The sequence below is a fragment of the Brachypodium distachyon genome, chromosome 1 (genome assembly GCF_000005505.3).
Source record: "Brachypodium distachyon strain Bd21 chromosome 1, Brachypodium_distachyon_v3.0, whole genome shotgun sequence".
NCBI classification, from domain to species: domain Eukaryota; kingdom Viridiplantae; phylum Streptophyta; class Magnoliopsida; order Poales; family Poaceae; genus Brachypodium; species Brachypodium distachyon.
In genome coordinates this window covers 67,926,881-67,941,837 of record NC_016131.3, presented here as the reverse complement: position 1 = coordinate 67,941,837, position 14,957 = coordinate 67,926,881, and the positions used below count along the sequence as shown (strand labels likewise).

Genomic DNA, 14,957 nt, shown 5'->3' with positions numbered 1-14,957 from the left:
TAGCACTGGAAAAGAAGGAAATAGATCAAATCGAAGAAAGAAAATAATAGTACTACCACCACTGCTAAAAAAGAAAAAATTATACAGTCCAAAGAAAGAGAGAGGAGATGGGCGAGTGTCAGTGGGTGTGCAAATGTCTGGTCCCCTGCCCCCACCCCTCTCATCCAATCCCCTCTCGCTCCTCCACCCACCCAATTAAAATTGCAAATCCGAATAATAATTTCATCAGGATATTCTTGCTCTCTCACGCAGTCACAAACACAAACCCCTCCCCCTTCTCCTCTTCTCCACTCACTCTAGCTCAGCCTGGATCTCACTCACATTCTTCCGTTTCTCACTCCATTCCCCTTCCCCTTCTCTACTTCTCCCTTCCTCCTACCTCACCTCTCAGATCTCCTCATATCTCCGAGTCTCGTTGCAGTCCACCTACAATCCAAAGACAGAGAAGCTTTCATCTCAAGCTCCTTGCCCGGTTCCCCTCCTTTTGACTCATAGCTAGCTGCAGGAGCCCAAAAATCCAAAGAAAAGCAACAGGTGGTGAAGAAAGAGGGAAAGCACGGAGCTAGTAGGAAAGAAAGATGGTGATGATGATGGCGATAAGTCGCCCCATGATTCAGCACATCATTCCGTCTCCTCCGAGGCCTCTGCGCTAGTGGTAAAAGGACCTCGCCGTCCGTGTACGCCTCGGTGGTGCGGTTGGGGCGGACGGGTCGCTGCGCCGCCACAATGCCGCAGTACCAGGAGCTGCCCTGCGGCGGGCAGGTGCTCGACATCGACACGGCACTCAAGGACGGCATCCTCGGGTGCGGCCCGGAGCCCGGGGATGGGGGGCTTGGGGATGGGGCGAAACAGCCGGTGGAGCTGCGGAAGATGATGGACGAGCTGGACGCGGCGGTGGACGGCGGCGGGGACGAGGTCATCCCGGCGGTGTTCATCTGCCCGATCTCGCTGGAGCCGATGGTGGATCCGGTCACGCTCTGCACCGGGCAGACGTACGAGCGCTCCAACATCTCCCGGTGGCTGGCGCTCGGCCACCGGACCTGCCCGACGACGATGCAAGAGCTCTGGGACGACGCTCTCACCCCCAACGCCACGCTCCGGCAGCTCATCGCCGCCTGGTTCTCCCGCCGCTACACCCGCTTCAAGAAGCGCTCCGCCGACTTCCACGGCCGCGCCGCCGACCTCGTCCACGGTCTCCGCGGCACGGCCGTCCCGAGGAGGCATCCCCTCAAGGGCCAGGCCCGCGTCGCCGCGCTCCGGGAGTTGCGCTCTCTCGCGTCCACCCACCAGTCCGTGACGAAGGCCATCGCAGAGGCCGGCGGCGTGTCGCTGTTGACCTCGCTTCTCGGCCCCTTCACGTCTCACTCCGTGGGGTCCGAGGCAGTGGCCATTCTTGTGAGCGGCGTGCCGCTCGACGCCGACGCCAAGGCAGCGCTGATGCAGCCAGCAAAGGTATCCCTCTTGGTGGACATGCTTAATGAAGGCGCGGTCGACACCAAAATCAATTGCGTCCGCCTCATCCGCATCCTCATGGATGAGAGGGGCTTCCGGCCTGAGACGGTGGCGAGCTTGAGCCTCTTGGTTGGCGCCATGCGCCTAGTACGAGACAAGCGGCATCAGGACGGTGTTGCTGCTGGGCTGGAGCTGCTAAATTCTATATGTGCCGTGCACAGGCCGGCCAGGAGTATGATTGTTAGCATTGGTGCGGTGCAGCAGCTGGTGGAATTGCTGCCGGAGCTGGCAACGGAGTGCGTCGAACCGGCCTTAGACATCCTGGATGCACTCGCTTCAGTCCCGGAAGGCAGGTTGGCTCTGAAAGATTGCCCGCGGACAATACCGAATGCCGTCCGGTTGCTGATGAGGGTCTCTGAAGCCTGCACGCGGCGTGCGCTGTCAATGCTGTGGGTGGTATGCCGGATGGTGCCTGAAGAGTCTGCACCTGCTGCCCTAGAGGTTGGACTGGCTGCCAAGCTTCTCTTGGTTATCCAAAGTGGGTGTGGGCCGGAGCTTAAGCAGCAAGCTTCGGAGCTTCTGAAGCTTTGCACCATGAATTGCACATCAACCGTGTTCATGTCCAAGTGCAAGCTCACCAAGACAATTCAGTAAGAGACATGAGTTGTTGTTCTGGTTGCAATTTGATTCGGTGATGTGGTTTTCATCGGTTGGTCTCTGTGATAATCTGGACTAAGAAAGGAAAGGATTCGGTTAGCAGATTGGCGGATCAAGACTTCTGTGTAGATAAACTAGCAATTAGCTGAACCGGCCGTGTCATTTGAAGTCATGAAGACTGGAGGAATGGATTGACCTGCTGCCCATTGACAGGAAGCATTGGAGCAGCAATGCAGCATGAGCACCGCCCCAAGTCGGTGGCAGGCCGGCGGATGTACATTCAAATTGCTGTGAATTTGGCCAGCTCAATAAGCATTTCGAGGGTGGGTTGTGTGGTAAGTACAGCCAGTTTTGCGATAAGTAGCTGAGAATTAAGCAAAACCCTGCAATTTTAGATTTTTGGCAATGTGTTTCTGTCAGGACTGTAGTTCTTTTCTGTTTCGGTGTAATTGATGATATAAATTGGGTAGGATTGTATACAGTACTGTCAAAACATGAGAACTGGTGTGCACATTGCCATAGCTAGAGAAAAGTTTTGAGTTCTTCCTGCATCTTGATTATTTGATTCTCCTGTCAAATTTGGGAAGTGTGCAACTGTGCCTATTGCTTGTGCTGAATAGTTTCAGGAAGCATCACTGCTGTTGAAATTGAAACAGTTGAAAGATCAAGGACCGTGACTTTTCTGTGCCGTGCCTATTTTTCAGACTCTGCATTCTTGTTCGACTGCTTGCTGTTCTTAGTTTCTCAACTTGTTCAAGTCTTCTAGAACCCAATCTAAATTGAAAAATGCATATTCAAATAATCCACCAGTTGCGCCTGTTTTGCGTTTCTTTCCAATGCATCCATCTGATGTGGTCAAATGGTCTTAACTGGACCGGATCACATCTAAGCAGGCCCCACGTACGTTTTCTTTACCTGGTCGACATGGATTATTATATATTCACAGGCAGATTGCTGCATTCTATCCGTACGCTGGCAATGCAAGTTTTGCAATTTCACGTCAGGGTGAGGGTATCCTCGATCGAGATGTCCGTATTATTTTTCCTCCTCTTCCCAGTCGTCCTCCTAGTCAGCAAGGACAGATAAAGCCATCTGCATCACAAATACTAGGCCATAGCATAGGGTCAGTCATCGATGATTGATCAGAGGGGGGGAGGGGTTTTCATCTACTAGCATGATTGATCAGAGAGGGGTTTTACATCGTGGCAGGCTTTTGCTTTATGTGGCCAAAGCACAGGCGGGAGAGAGTCCTGTACTGGCTTCTGAGGCGTTGCTGTCTCGCTGCGGCTGGAGGAGTAGATAAGAGTGTATGCTGTGTTGGCCCGGTTTGGAGTGCTGCTGGTGAATCTGTGATGTCCGTTTGACCAGGGACTCAGGGAGGGAGTAGAAGCGAGGGAGGAAGCGAATGCAATGCAAGCAGCCGTCGCCATCGCTCTCCTGCTTTTTCCAAGATCCACGACGTGACGTCTCCATGTCACGCACTAACCGCACACCCACACACGCGCAGGCTTGTCGCTTTTGGGCGCCCGCGCGCGTGAGAAAGTGAAAGGGAGGTTCGGTTGCCGCGCCATGGGGGCGTGGACAAGCAAAGGAGCAAAGCAAAGCCATGTGGGCAGACGGGAGCTGACGGGAAGACGAGATGACACACACACACACACAGCAAAGGGGTGGAGGGGGGCCAGGCGCAGGACCACGAGTGTGCATTGCCATCTGCATCGACCTCATTGATTGACGTGTTCGTGGAGTCATTGTGGAGTAGTAGTACTGTGCATTGCCAATCAAAGCAGACAGACACGATCCCCTGCATGCACTGGAAAAAAGGAGGAGCGCAACCGCAATTCGGATCGGGGGATCGCAGAGATTTTGGTTGTAGTCCTGTCATAGACATCATAGACCGCCTTTATACTCGCAAGCGCGCACACACAGATCGACACACTGGCAAAGGTTGACGAAGGAGTCTCTCTTTTTTTTTTATTGCGGTTGGCGTAGTACGTACTGCTGCATCGATGCGCCACTATGCCAAGAATGTGCGCCTGTTGAATGGTCTCCGCTGCGGTGCTAGTGCTTCGATACGGCGCCCTCTCTTTAGTCTTTAGTCTTTACCTGGCGAGTGAATGGAGGAGCGCTCCATTATGTTTGCAGCCCCCGTTCCATTTGCGACTCGCGGACCCCATTCCGCAGCTCTGTGCCCTCGCCCTGCTGTTGTGGATCACTAATGGCGGTGTTTCCATGTGCAATCAATACTGTGGAGTCTTCAGAAGGGGAAAAAATTTCTGCCGCGAGCGGATCAGGAAAAAGATGTTGGTTTGAAATTTCGGTCATGTGGCTCCTGCGTATGTCCATTAGCCTGTGAAATCACATGAGCTTGCTTGCCGGCAGGTGTCGGTCACGGTATCGACGGTCTTACCATGGAGAGAATCAGAGAATTGGAACTTCTCGATCATGACAATGCATAGAACAGTTTTGCTAGGGCTCGGTCATCTAATTTCTCAGTTGAAGGCGTGAGCCGTCAACAATTTAAGTTATGTACAGCACTAAAACAGATAATGGCCTCCATCGCCGCGGCCAAAGGCCTCGCCGTAGACGACAGTGGCTCTCACCGATCTCCTTCCTTGGTGGCTCTTTGATGAGGAGGATGACGAACAAGCTGGTCCATCACCGCCAAGATGTTGTGGTCTATGACCTCGTGGTTGTTGGAAAATTAAGCAATTTCGAGAATAACAATTCAATGAATAATTTCAGAATATAGATCATGACGACAGTACCAACTAACAGATGCATCTCAAAAATACTAGAAGTATTAAACAGCCCAACGAACAGCAATATGAACTCGCAGATCATAACTAAATAACAGATCGAATCACAATGTACGTACGGTTGCGATGGAGAAGAAGCCGTTGTTGTTGCGTTCGCTTGACGAAGTTGTTGACGAAGAAAACGGCGGCGCGTCGCACACCCGTCGGTTCAAGGAGGTAGACGACCTGTGGTTGCAGGGAAGCGTTTTCCAAAAACCTTATTCGCCCTCTCCCGTACAGGATCGCAAAGGCGAAAGGTTCCGGAGACCTGCTCTCCCGATCGCTGGTGCACGCCGGCGCTCGGGATGGAGTAGACTATGACGATGGCGCAAAAGCGAGAGATAAGTCGGTTCGGTTTAAGAAACATAAAATCTGCATGCGTCCGTAACAGATTTCAAAAATACCTAGCGCGCGTGAAAAAAAGATAGGAAGCCCAGCCCCACACTGACCCGGCACGCCTCGAACTCGATTCACGAAACGCGGCGCGCGTCGTGACGAGGCGAGCGGAGGAAGAGGAGCGCGCGTGGGGATTTTCCTTGCTCGTTTGCTCAATAAGTGAGAAGCAACATTCATTATATGTTGGTCTCACTCACTCTAAACTAGCAAGATGAGACTATTCTCATTCTCACTCACCTCATCACACTTTATGAATGGGCTTTTGAGATTTTCAGAATTATTAAAACTTGGCCTTGTGCTGGTCAGTCACACCAACACCAAATTCTAACAGTGGTGGAGAGGCAGCTAGCGGGGACTCTCGTCGTTTTCTAGCCATAGTGTCTGCTGACGACGGCAATGGCATGGAAGCCGACGGATGGCACCGGGTGGCGGTCACGGTGCAGGCTCCTATCCTTTGGTAGACGGCGGTCGCGGGTGCTGCCATTCTTTTTGGAACAAGGGTGCTGCCATTCTTCTCGGCCATGAGGGCAGCAGCCAGCAAGTTGATACTGGGCGTGGGGCATGCCGGGAATGCACACCGTCATGGGTATCCATGTACGGGACAAAGCTCAAAGCTTGAGTACTGGAGTTGACAAATACAGGCTACGCGCATGCGTGCACTGCACTGCAGTTTGGCAAACCGCGAGCAGCTGACGCCTGGCAGCGCCCCGGCATATGTGAAGCGAGCGCGCCGCAGTGCGGAAAATAAAGAAAATAAATCTAATACTCTCTTTTTTGAGAGAGGAAATAAATCCAATACTCGTTCTGGTCTTCCTGTTCTTTCCTCTGCCTGGAGGTTCCTGGTCGTTGACGCGAGCTGTCGCTCAGCAGAACACCCGGCCCAGCGCATCAACCATCCAGGAGTCTTGGAGCATCAGCCTTGCGCGCGTAACTCCAAAGCTTCCAAGGCATTGCTTCTTTTTTTCTTTGGAATCGTTAAAGGCGTTGTTCGTCACGCAGCGATACGACTCTTACTTGTGGTTTGATTTGCAGCATGTTTCCCTGCTGCTCAAAACCAAGCGCAGTTATAGCCGTAGTTTTATTTTTTACACCTCAAGACCGATAAGCATGAGACCAGTTTAAAATCAGATCGGGGGGGTCTGCATTGGCACATACTATGTTCCATTCCATTAGTTGGCGTGGGAGAAAAAGGTGCCGACTGACTGGCTGCTAGCTGCCCAGCCGTGTTCTGAAGCAAGACAGCTACAGCGCGTCCTGTAGTTGCACACAACAATTTTACTGTAGCTTTGGCGATATGATTGGTCGGTGCTCCACTAGATAGATATCCTCATCGGTTGATACTTTCTTTTCTTTCTTTTTTTGAGAGAGAGCACCCCCTTGGCTCCTTGGTCTTTGCCCTTGTTGATGTTGTGGCAGTAGCGGAGAAGAGACAATGGGCAGAGGTGGACGGAGGAGAAGCCCAACAAGACGGGGAGGACGAGGGGGCATGTGGCCCATCGGGCCACCTATGGCTGCCCCCACAGGCAGCGGCAGCAAGGCATGGGGGCGGCTTCCTCTGACCGGCGGTCGCAAACGATTGCCAGTTTGACGTTCAGATCGCGGCTGCGTGTACCATCCCGATCTCGCAGGTCTCCCGGCCACATTTCCGGGGAAGCAATCAAACAGCATTTCTTCACCCGACATTGCCCATTCCCTGACTTTCAGCGTTTGTTTCCGCACTCCGGACGCCTGCTTCAGGGGCAGGCAACCCAGATATACATAGCAAGAACAGGCCCGAGTTTGACTTCTACTCTAAGGTTGTTGATGCAGTACTAAGTTGTGCAAAAATAAAACGAAAAGATATACTTCCTATGTTTCATAATTTTTGTTTCAATTTTGTCCAAATATGAATGTATTTATTCCTAAAAAGTATCTAGATACACGTAATATTTCGACAAGAATTATGGAACGAAGTGAGTAGGTACTAAATCAAGCCAGGATTTAACTCATTTGGTTCGTACTCTAAGGTTGATATACCTTGTCACATCTTATGTTAGGCAATTTGATTTAGTCAACTATTTGGTTTATGGCACACTTATGGCAAGATTCTTTTCGCGCAATCTAGATCTCACGTGCCATTGATTTTGAAAAGTATCACGAGATTTCATCAAGTGTGGTTCTAATTTTGATTGCCTCACATTGGACACACACACATGGCAAAAAAAAGAGTGGCAAATGTCGACAATCTGGGTATACCAACCAAACATGTCCTTGGTTTGTTGAGTAGCACGCCAGACTGGGTGACAGTGAAACATCTTCAGTGATCAGTACGTGCATGGCTCGCTTTCTGTTTTCCCTGTCCGGCTTCCCGGTGAATAGCCTCAACTGTTCCAAATGAAACGAAGCATCCTGACATGAGGCTTGTCTGTATGAACCACTAGTGTCACTGGAAATCTGGATTTTTATCAAAAATACAATACCAGTACTGGACTAGTCCTACTTATACTGTGCCGTCTGTCGGCCAACAAAGAGCGTGCAAAATTGATTAGTTCTGTCCAATTAATTGTGTACAGTACAATGAATTTTCTGGACGGCCTTCACCATAAATGTACTGCTCCAGATCGGCCTATTGCATTCACCCCCCCGGAGCCTACGCCCGAGTACATTCAGACATCATAAAGACTTTGCTTCCGCAGGTAAGTGACAGATTTACAACAAGCAGAGAGTACAAGAGGAGACCTAGAGTAGTACCACTGTATCAGCTTTGACAACACCCCGCAAGCTGAAATTAGAAGAAACTTCACATCATGAATTATGCTCCACTTTACATCAAGAGGCTAGACACTGGATACGAAACTGAAAAGATATGTGTACCGGAAAGCAAGATCCATCGGCGCAAGGTCAGGATTCTATTGGTCTGAGCTAGTCTCCTCTATCAGTACTGTTCCTCCTAGCTGCAGCTGTCTCAACCCTGAAACACCCCTGACCTAGATTGCTTCGTTGTCCCAGTAGTTCCTCAACTGTGACATGTGGAGGAGTAGGCCGTCGCGGCCTAATCCAGTAGTGCTACTCGTCATGATCCAAGGAGGAGGCTCTGGATACAACGAACTGATATTTTCCTGGAACTCCTTGATGTTCTCATCAGGCCGTCCCCCTTTGCCCTTTTTTACTTTGTCACACTTCGTGAACACAAAGGTTAATCCGACCTGTGACACCAAAACAACGAATCGTTAGTCAGATAATTCCTTGAGATCAGCATACTAGCAGATATACCATCAATCCTGGCAATAAGTCACTTCAAATTTCCCCCGCAAAAAAAATAAGTCACTTCAAATTTATCAACAACCAGCATCCAATAAACATTATGAACTGAAAAGAAGTTGTCTCACATTGTTACGACCAAGCCAGTTGGCACAGTCAAGGTCAATTTGCTGAGGTGGAATACTAGCATCAACGAGGAGCAGTACACCAACCAAGGTGTCTCTGTTCAAGAAATACCCCTTTGTAAATGAAGACCAATCCATGCGAGCTGACTTGGATGCAGCTGCAAACCTACATATAGGCAGAAACTTAATCTAATCATGTTCATTGGAGAAGCAGGCAAGTTCTAAGTATGTTCACATAGTTTATACACGTAGAATAAAAATAGATGAGGCACCATTGATTTTAATTATAATGGCTATAATTTAAAAGGAAGTCACATACAATAAACATCACACATGCAAGAAATATAGGATGGAACATGAGATCGGATAAAAATAGAAGAGAAGTGTTTGCCAATTCTGCATGCCACGTATAGATGTGCTCACAAATAGATGGAGACAAATACAACTTCTATAACATGTATGGAAGGCCAGAATTTTTTTTTAACACCAATTAGAATCTGGCACCATAAATTAGAATCCAATTCTAATACGTGAACAACTAGAAGTACTTCCTTCAAGCTCCTACAGGTGATCATCCCTTTGTTATAGGCTTAATTGTTCTGGCACAGTTCTAAGCTTAATTAGTGAGCTTTTTAAACTCCCTAGGATGAACCATTTTTCATACATCGAGCTACAAGGTAGGAGGTTGTTTTGGGTGAATAGGCACCTAAGCTAGGTTGATACTCCCTCCGATCCATAATAAGCGTCGGGGACTAACTTTGTACTAAATCCCCGACACTTATTATGAATGGGAGGGAGTATTAATTAAGTGGCACCAACATATTATCCATATAAACTATCTCTAGATAAATAAATATGTGAGGCATATTGTCCCAACAGAAAACTAAGCGCGTATTTGTGCTCCAGTTATAAAAAGTTAAAGGTGGGATTAATGAAGCCTCTTTGAAAAAGAGAAAAAAAGGCGTGACACATTCATATTGGATCTATGCATTGTTTGATCGTGGTGGATCTACAATATAATGGTCATGATGAATATGATAGTTTACAGAAATTTATGGTGCATACAGCTCCTAGCAAGTAGATAAAGAATGTAAGTCTATTTGGTATACTAAATTTGAAATTAAAAAAGTAGAAGGACATCAACTATTTTGTCTTCATATAAACTACATATGAAGTCCAGAAATAGCTAAAATTTGGAATTGAGCTTATATGAAATTCAACCAATACAGAATAGAATAAATTTAGTAGCTAGATTAACAAACTAAAACTGAATTGTGGAGGCAAAATTAAATTAAATATAAAAATTTGATTTCCAAATGATGAATGACCAATGTCAATGCATGCCTCTAATGTACCAATATCCATGGGCAGCTTAGATGTATAAACACACAACACATGTGTTGGATAGTAAAAAAAGAAATTGACATTATGAGAAAAACAGAGGTGAACAGAGTCATGCATGAACCGATGGTACTGGCAGCATTCACGACAACTGGAAGGGATAGGGTAGTTGCATAAAAATAAACACACTTTATAATGGATGAACATATTGTACACACAATATTGGACAAGAAAGTTCACCGGGTCGATGGAGATGTCCGGTGTTTGCAAGTAGTGTATGACATGAAGAAAGCAAACCATGTAGGGAGTGTAACAATAAAGGAATAAAGGCAACTAATCAAGTTGTGCAGATCATCACGATACGAAGGGGCAATCTATGACTAGAGCGATTAAAAGAGAATGTATTGGCAACAACATAACCTTACAATTTTTCTTTAAACGTACATACATCTTAATACACTTACTGGAATGATTACACTTAAGTCCAGAAATGTTTGCTCAAGATATTGTCAACAATCATTTCTATGTTTTGATTGACATATCAATGCTAATGCATGCAGGACAAATTAAATCAAATAACAATGTCCTTGGAGGCAAATAATGGATTGAAGAATCATTGCCAAATTAGTTTACCCACATAGCGTATATACATTGACTAGATACCTTCCCCTATAAATTTAATTGTCTAGTAAAGGGCTACCAACATCTCAAAGTTAACGGAATAACTATGCGAAAACACAAATGCAACATATCTAGCCACGCATCACCCTGCTAGTTAAGGATAAAAAATATACTATCCAGGCATTTGAGTTCAATTAAGACATTCTTATTTCATGCAGTAGTATTGATCACTATATTCCCGGAAAAGACAATGAAACACCAGCTTATACATAAGTTGGCAGAGCTTATGTTTGTTCTCAAATTACAGTTGACAGAAAATTATAACGGGCTTCCAAACAGTGGTGGAGCTTAGTTGGGACCAAGATGGACCTTGGGCCCCTCTACAGTTTTGCATATCTGGTGTACAAGTGTTATACAGTGAACTAATATGCTAACTGAGCTTCAAATGGCCATCCTAATAATCCATCTACCAATCACTGCTTCCAGAACAAACACTTACAAGTTTCAACGAAAATCTATTTTATCTAAAAGACTTGTGAGATGACTTATGCTCTGTTCGGGAATCTCCTATGCTATTCCATATCAGTAGTTTTAATCTGAAACAATTGGTACTACTGCCTGCTGCAGTGATGCTGTGTTGAGAGTGTATTGAACTTGGCACTATAAATACTAGAGAGAACATACCTTACAAAGTTTTGTGTGTGTATATACTAATATTTACTTACATCATAAACGAATACACAAGTAAAATAACATCAAGAATGGATATGCAACAAAAGAGAAAAGAACCATATTATGTTATAATTCAGCACCTGAAGGCGAAAAAGACTTTTTAATCAGATATCATTAAGAAAACGCATGCTCCATAAAATTAATCAAATGGAGCTTGATATATTGGGACAAACCAGACAACTAATTAATTAGTTTACATTTATTACAGGTGAAGAAAGTGAACATACCCATAGCCAGGCAAATCCACAAGGTACCAACTCTTGTTAATCAAGAAGTGGTTAATTGTCTGGGTCTTCCCTGCAAAACATATGATCTTAGTCCCAATGTGATGTTTCATAACAATAAAAGGACAAGACAAGTTTATGGCAGTAAAGTAAATACATGAAGTTTGCTATAGGATCAGTGAAATGATACATCCTCATCAAAAAGGATTGATGTTTGATAAGCCAACACGTCAATCTATACTTAAAGTACAATTCTCAATCATCCCAATACCAAGATAGTTGCGAAACACCATAACACCAAAAGAGCCTTATCAAGTCTATAGCAGCAATACAGGTTCACCTAAAACATCGAGCAATAACTAGAACAAACGAATCATTAGAAAAAACTTACCATCACTCTGTCAAAACACTAGTTACTTTAAAGGGACAATAAGAGGGAAACAATCACATCTGTAATCTACTCCCTCTGTTCCTAAATGTAAGAAATCCTTGCTTTGTTCTAAGTCGAACCTTTTAAACTTTGACCAAATTTATAGAAAAATCTACCAACATCTAGAACTCTAAATTAGTCTTATTAAATCCATCATGATCCACGGTATATATTTTTATACTAGTATACTTACTTGAAGTTGTAACTGTTGATAGATTTTCCATAAACTCGGTCTGGGACAAAGCTAGGACTTATTATATTTAGGAAAGGACCACAATCCACATATACTCCGTACAATAAGTTCCACGAGAAACTGCATACTACAACCAAACAGGGGAAGATGAAACTCTCTAGGATTACCGGGCTTCTTTGAGGTGAGCGCGGCTTCCTTGCGGCGGGTGAGCGCGTTGATGAGAGAAGACTTGCCAACGTTGGAGCGGCCAAGGACAGCGAACTCGGGGCGGTCGTCCTTGGGGCAGTCCCTCGCGTGCGCGCTGCACTTGATGAACTCGGCCTCCTTTACCCTGGCGTCCCCGGCGTACGGCCCCACCACGATGTTCGACCCCGGTATCAACATCTCCGCCGCCACAGCCGCATCCCGCTCCACCCCCGGTGGGAAGAACAGTGCCGTATTCACAGACACCCCAGGCGGCACGGCCTTCCTGGAGTTCTTGTGGCGGGTTCGCGCCGGCGGGGCCGCATCGCCGCGGGAGGCGGCCCCAGCTTCCGCTGCGTGAGCTGAGAGCGTGCGGCGGACGGCGAGGGGGGAGCGGGAGAAGGGAAGCGGCGCAAGGGCTTGGAGCAGGAAGGGGCGGGGCCGGAGGAGCATAGCAACGGCGGCGCGTGTGGGATGCTCGGCGGAGCGGCGAATGGGGAGGCGCGGGGTTGGGCAGATACGGAGATACCGCACACACAGGCACGGCCGTATCTTGCACAGTCGGGCCTATTTTTTGGCTCGATGGGTAAAGGCCCAGTTCTTATGTAAATCGCAGCCCGTTAATAGAACTGATATGGAGTAGGCCTGAAAATAGAGGACAGATGGCTCAGAATTAATAAAGAGAGAAGTACATATCTAAAAAATACAGACCGTTCATTTCACCGTCGTCTCTCAATCTTCCCATAAAATTTGTGGACCCCAGGATTGCATGTATATTAGGCCTACTAAGCCGGCTGGCCCATTACCTATTTACCTGCACCGAGTCTATTTATATATATCCCATAAAGTTTGTGAGCACCCAAGATTGCATATATATTAGACATACTAAGCCAGTTGGCCCATTACTTGCACAATTTTTCTATATCTATACCAATGTCAAAAATACGGACCGTTCCACCTTTTTTTCGTCAAGCCCCCGAGACCCACCTCGTCCGTCCGCACACAAACCACTCCTTCGTCCGCTCCAGACGGCCGAGCTCCCCTCTCTTGGCGCAGCCCAATAGGAGACCCTTCTAATCCAACATAAATACTTCCTCTTGACGCAGCAGATAAAACACAATTAATAGGCCAAAGATATCTCTTCGCACATTCGACCTTGCTCTCCTGTTTTGGTGGTGCTCGTTATCTGTAGGTGCAACGACAGATTGATCCTGCGATGCAGCATATGGTCCAGCATGCGGTGGCTCCTTCCATCCGAGAGCCGACGGCTCTGGCCTGCAGGCTCTATGTTGTCAGACACCATTTAATTCCAGAGAAAATAGGGGAACGTGTTCGTTCTCTCCGCCCTCATCCCCCGCGTGTTGATCTGGGCCAACGGGAGCCGCTACGACAACGCACGCTAAGACGGTTCAGCCGTGATTATGGGGAATGATTGAGGAAGGGAAAAGAAAGAGAAGGGCCGTGGGATACGGTTCAGAGCACCTGGACGGGTCACAGGCCGAGGCGGCATCGTCGAGGGCGGAGATTGCGGCGGTCGGCGCGTGTGTGTGCTGCTTTTGGCACGAGGAGTAAGACGGGCACGAGCGCTCGTGCGGCCATGGGATGGGCGCTCTCAGGGAAGCTGGCCCAAGAGCGAGAACGGGTGTGGTCCAAGAGGAAAAAAAGAAAAGGAGAGAAAAAAAAAGAGAAGACCCAAAAGTGCCTTGCCTGGGCCGTGGCAGCGCACAGGTATTCTGCTATTCTAAAAAAAAGCAGTGAGTAGTGTTTCCTTCGTCGTCGTCCACCAGGCATATTTGCGTTTTGCCCACTCTGTTTTTCAAGAATCGACCCACAGTCCACACACGTCGTTTCTCCCGAGTCAGCTAGTCCCCACGAAAGGGATCCTCCACACGAAGGAAACTCTTGGTCTCTAGCAAATCCTCCGCCACCATCACACCACCCGGTGCCCCGATCGTCGTGTCGCCCAGTCCACCTAATAATAAAGGGAGGAATTGATATGGACATGCTAACCATGGATACGACCTTTGGTACCCTCAATTCTATAATATTTGACAAGATTTATAATCAGGTGAATTCAAGTAGTAATTGTTTTCATTGTCATATTTATGAAGAGGCGGAGCTACTACTATCTTGTCTCGTTTTATTACGTAGGCATCTTGTCGAGCTTTTCAAGTCCAAGGTCAAGATGAGATATGATGGAGGCGAACGGGAGGGCCAACAAGAATCAAGCATTCATACAGCTGAGAGGGAAGGATTTCAAGTGTACTTTCCAACAAATCAAACGGCACATGATTCGGAGCTTGCTAGAGAAAGATATCACGAATTAAATTTGAATCCGATTCGGATCCGAGCTGTCAGGAGACCCGAATTTGTTTTAATCACCCAGGACGCATCCGGAGTCCAAATCAAGCAAACAAGTACTTGTTGGAAAGGTAATTACAAGACCTTTCCAACGGATCTGGCCCCATCAAGAGATTCGACTCGTGCTGACCGTGGAGGACAAAACAAGCTGACGGATCTGTTTTTATGTTTCCTAAAGAGTTGTAGTTTGTTAGGGAAGTTAGAGAT

General features: G+C 47.2%; 2 protein-coding genes across 3 annotated transcripts; one reads left to right on the top strand and one right to left on the bottom strand.

Annotated features, from left to right (window-relative positions):
* Positions 1–233: 233 nt before the first annotated feature.
* On the top strand, positions 234–2,777 carry LOC100842685 (U-box domain-containing protein 75). The gene has a single exon (XM_003558394.4). The coding sequence runs from the start codon at positions 727–729 to the stop codon at positions 2,104–2,106; it is 1,380 nt and encodes a 459-aa protein (XP_003558442.1). The 5' UTR covers positions 234–726; the 3' UTR covers positions 2,107–2,777.
* A 4,943-nt stretch (positions 2,778–7,720) lies between these two features.
* LOC100842380 (GTP-binding protein At2g22870) lies at positions 7,721–12,944 on the bottom strand. 2 transcript variants are annotated; one of them, XR_001405127.2, is made up of 5 exons: positions 12,374–12,943; positions 11,587–11,656; positions 8,669–8,831; positions 8,154–8,485; positions 7,721–8,061 (listed from the first exon to the last, which is right to left on the bottom strand). XR_001405127.2 is itself a non-coding variant. In XM_003558393.4 (4 exons), the coding sequence occupies exons 1-4, from the start codon at positions 12,840–12,842 to the stop codon at positions 8,267–8,269; spliced, it is 921 nt and encodes a 306-aa protein (XP_003558441.1). In that variant the 5' UTR covers positions 12,843–12,944; the 3' UTR covers positions 7,786–8,266. The 2 variants fall into 2 exon arrangements, 1 of the variants encoding a protein (XP_003558441.1); XM_003558393.4 differs by having other exon boundaries at positions 7,786–8,485; positions 12,374–12,944.
* Positions 12,945–14,957: the final 2,013 nt, after the last annotated feature.

Excerpts from the sequence above, each read along its gene's own strand:
- LOC100842380 (XM_003558393.4), bottom strand. The coding sequence starts at position 12,842 with ATGCTCCTCCGGCCCCGCCCCTTCCTGCTCCAAGCCCTTGCGCCGCTT. Across the intron at positions 11,657-12,373 it reads GCTCACCTCAAAGAAGCCCG|GGAAGACCCAGACAATTAAC; the intron begins GTAATCCTAGAG and ends TATGTTTTGCAG. Across the intron at positions 8,832-11,586 it reads GTGGATTTGCCTGGCTATGG|GTTTGCAGCTGCATCCAAGT; the intron begins GTATGTTCACTT and ends GCCTATATGTAG.
- LOC100842685 (XM_003558394.4), top strand. The coding sequence starts at position 727 with ATGCCGCAGTACCAGGAGCTGCCCTGCGGCGGGCAGGTGCTCGACATC.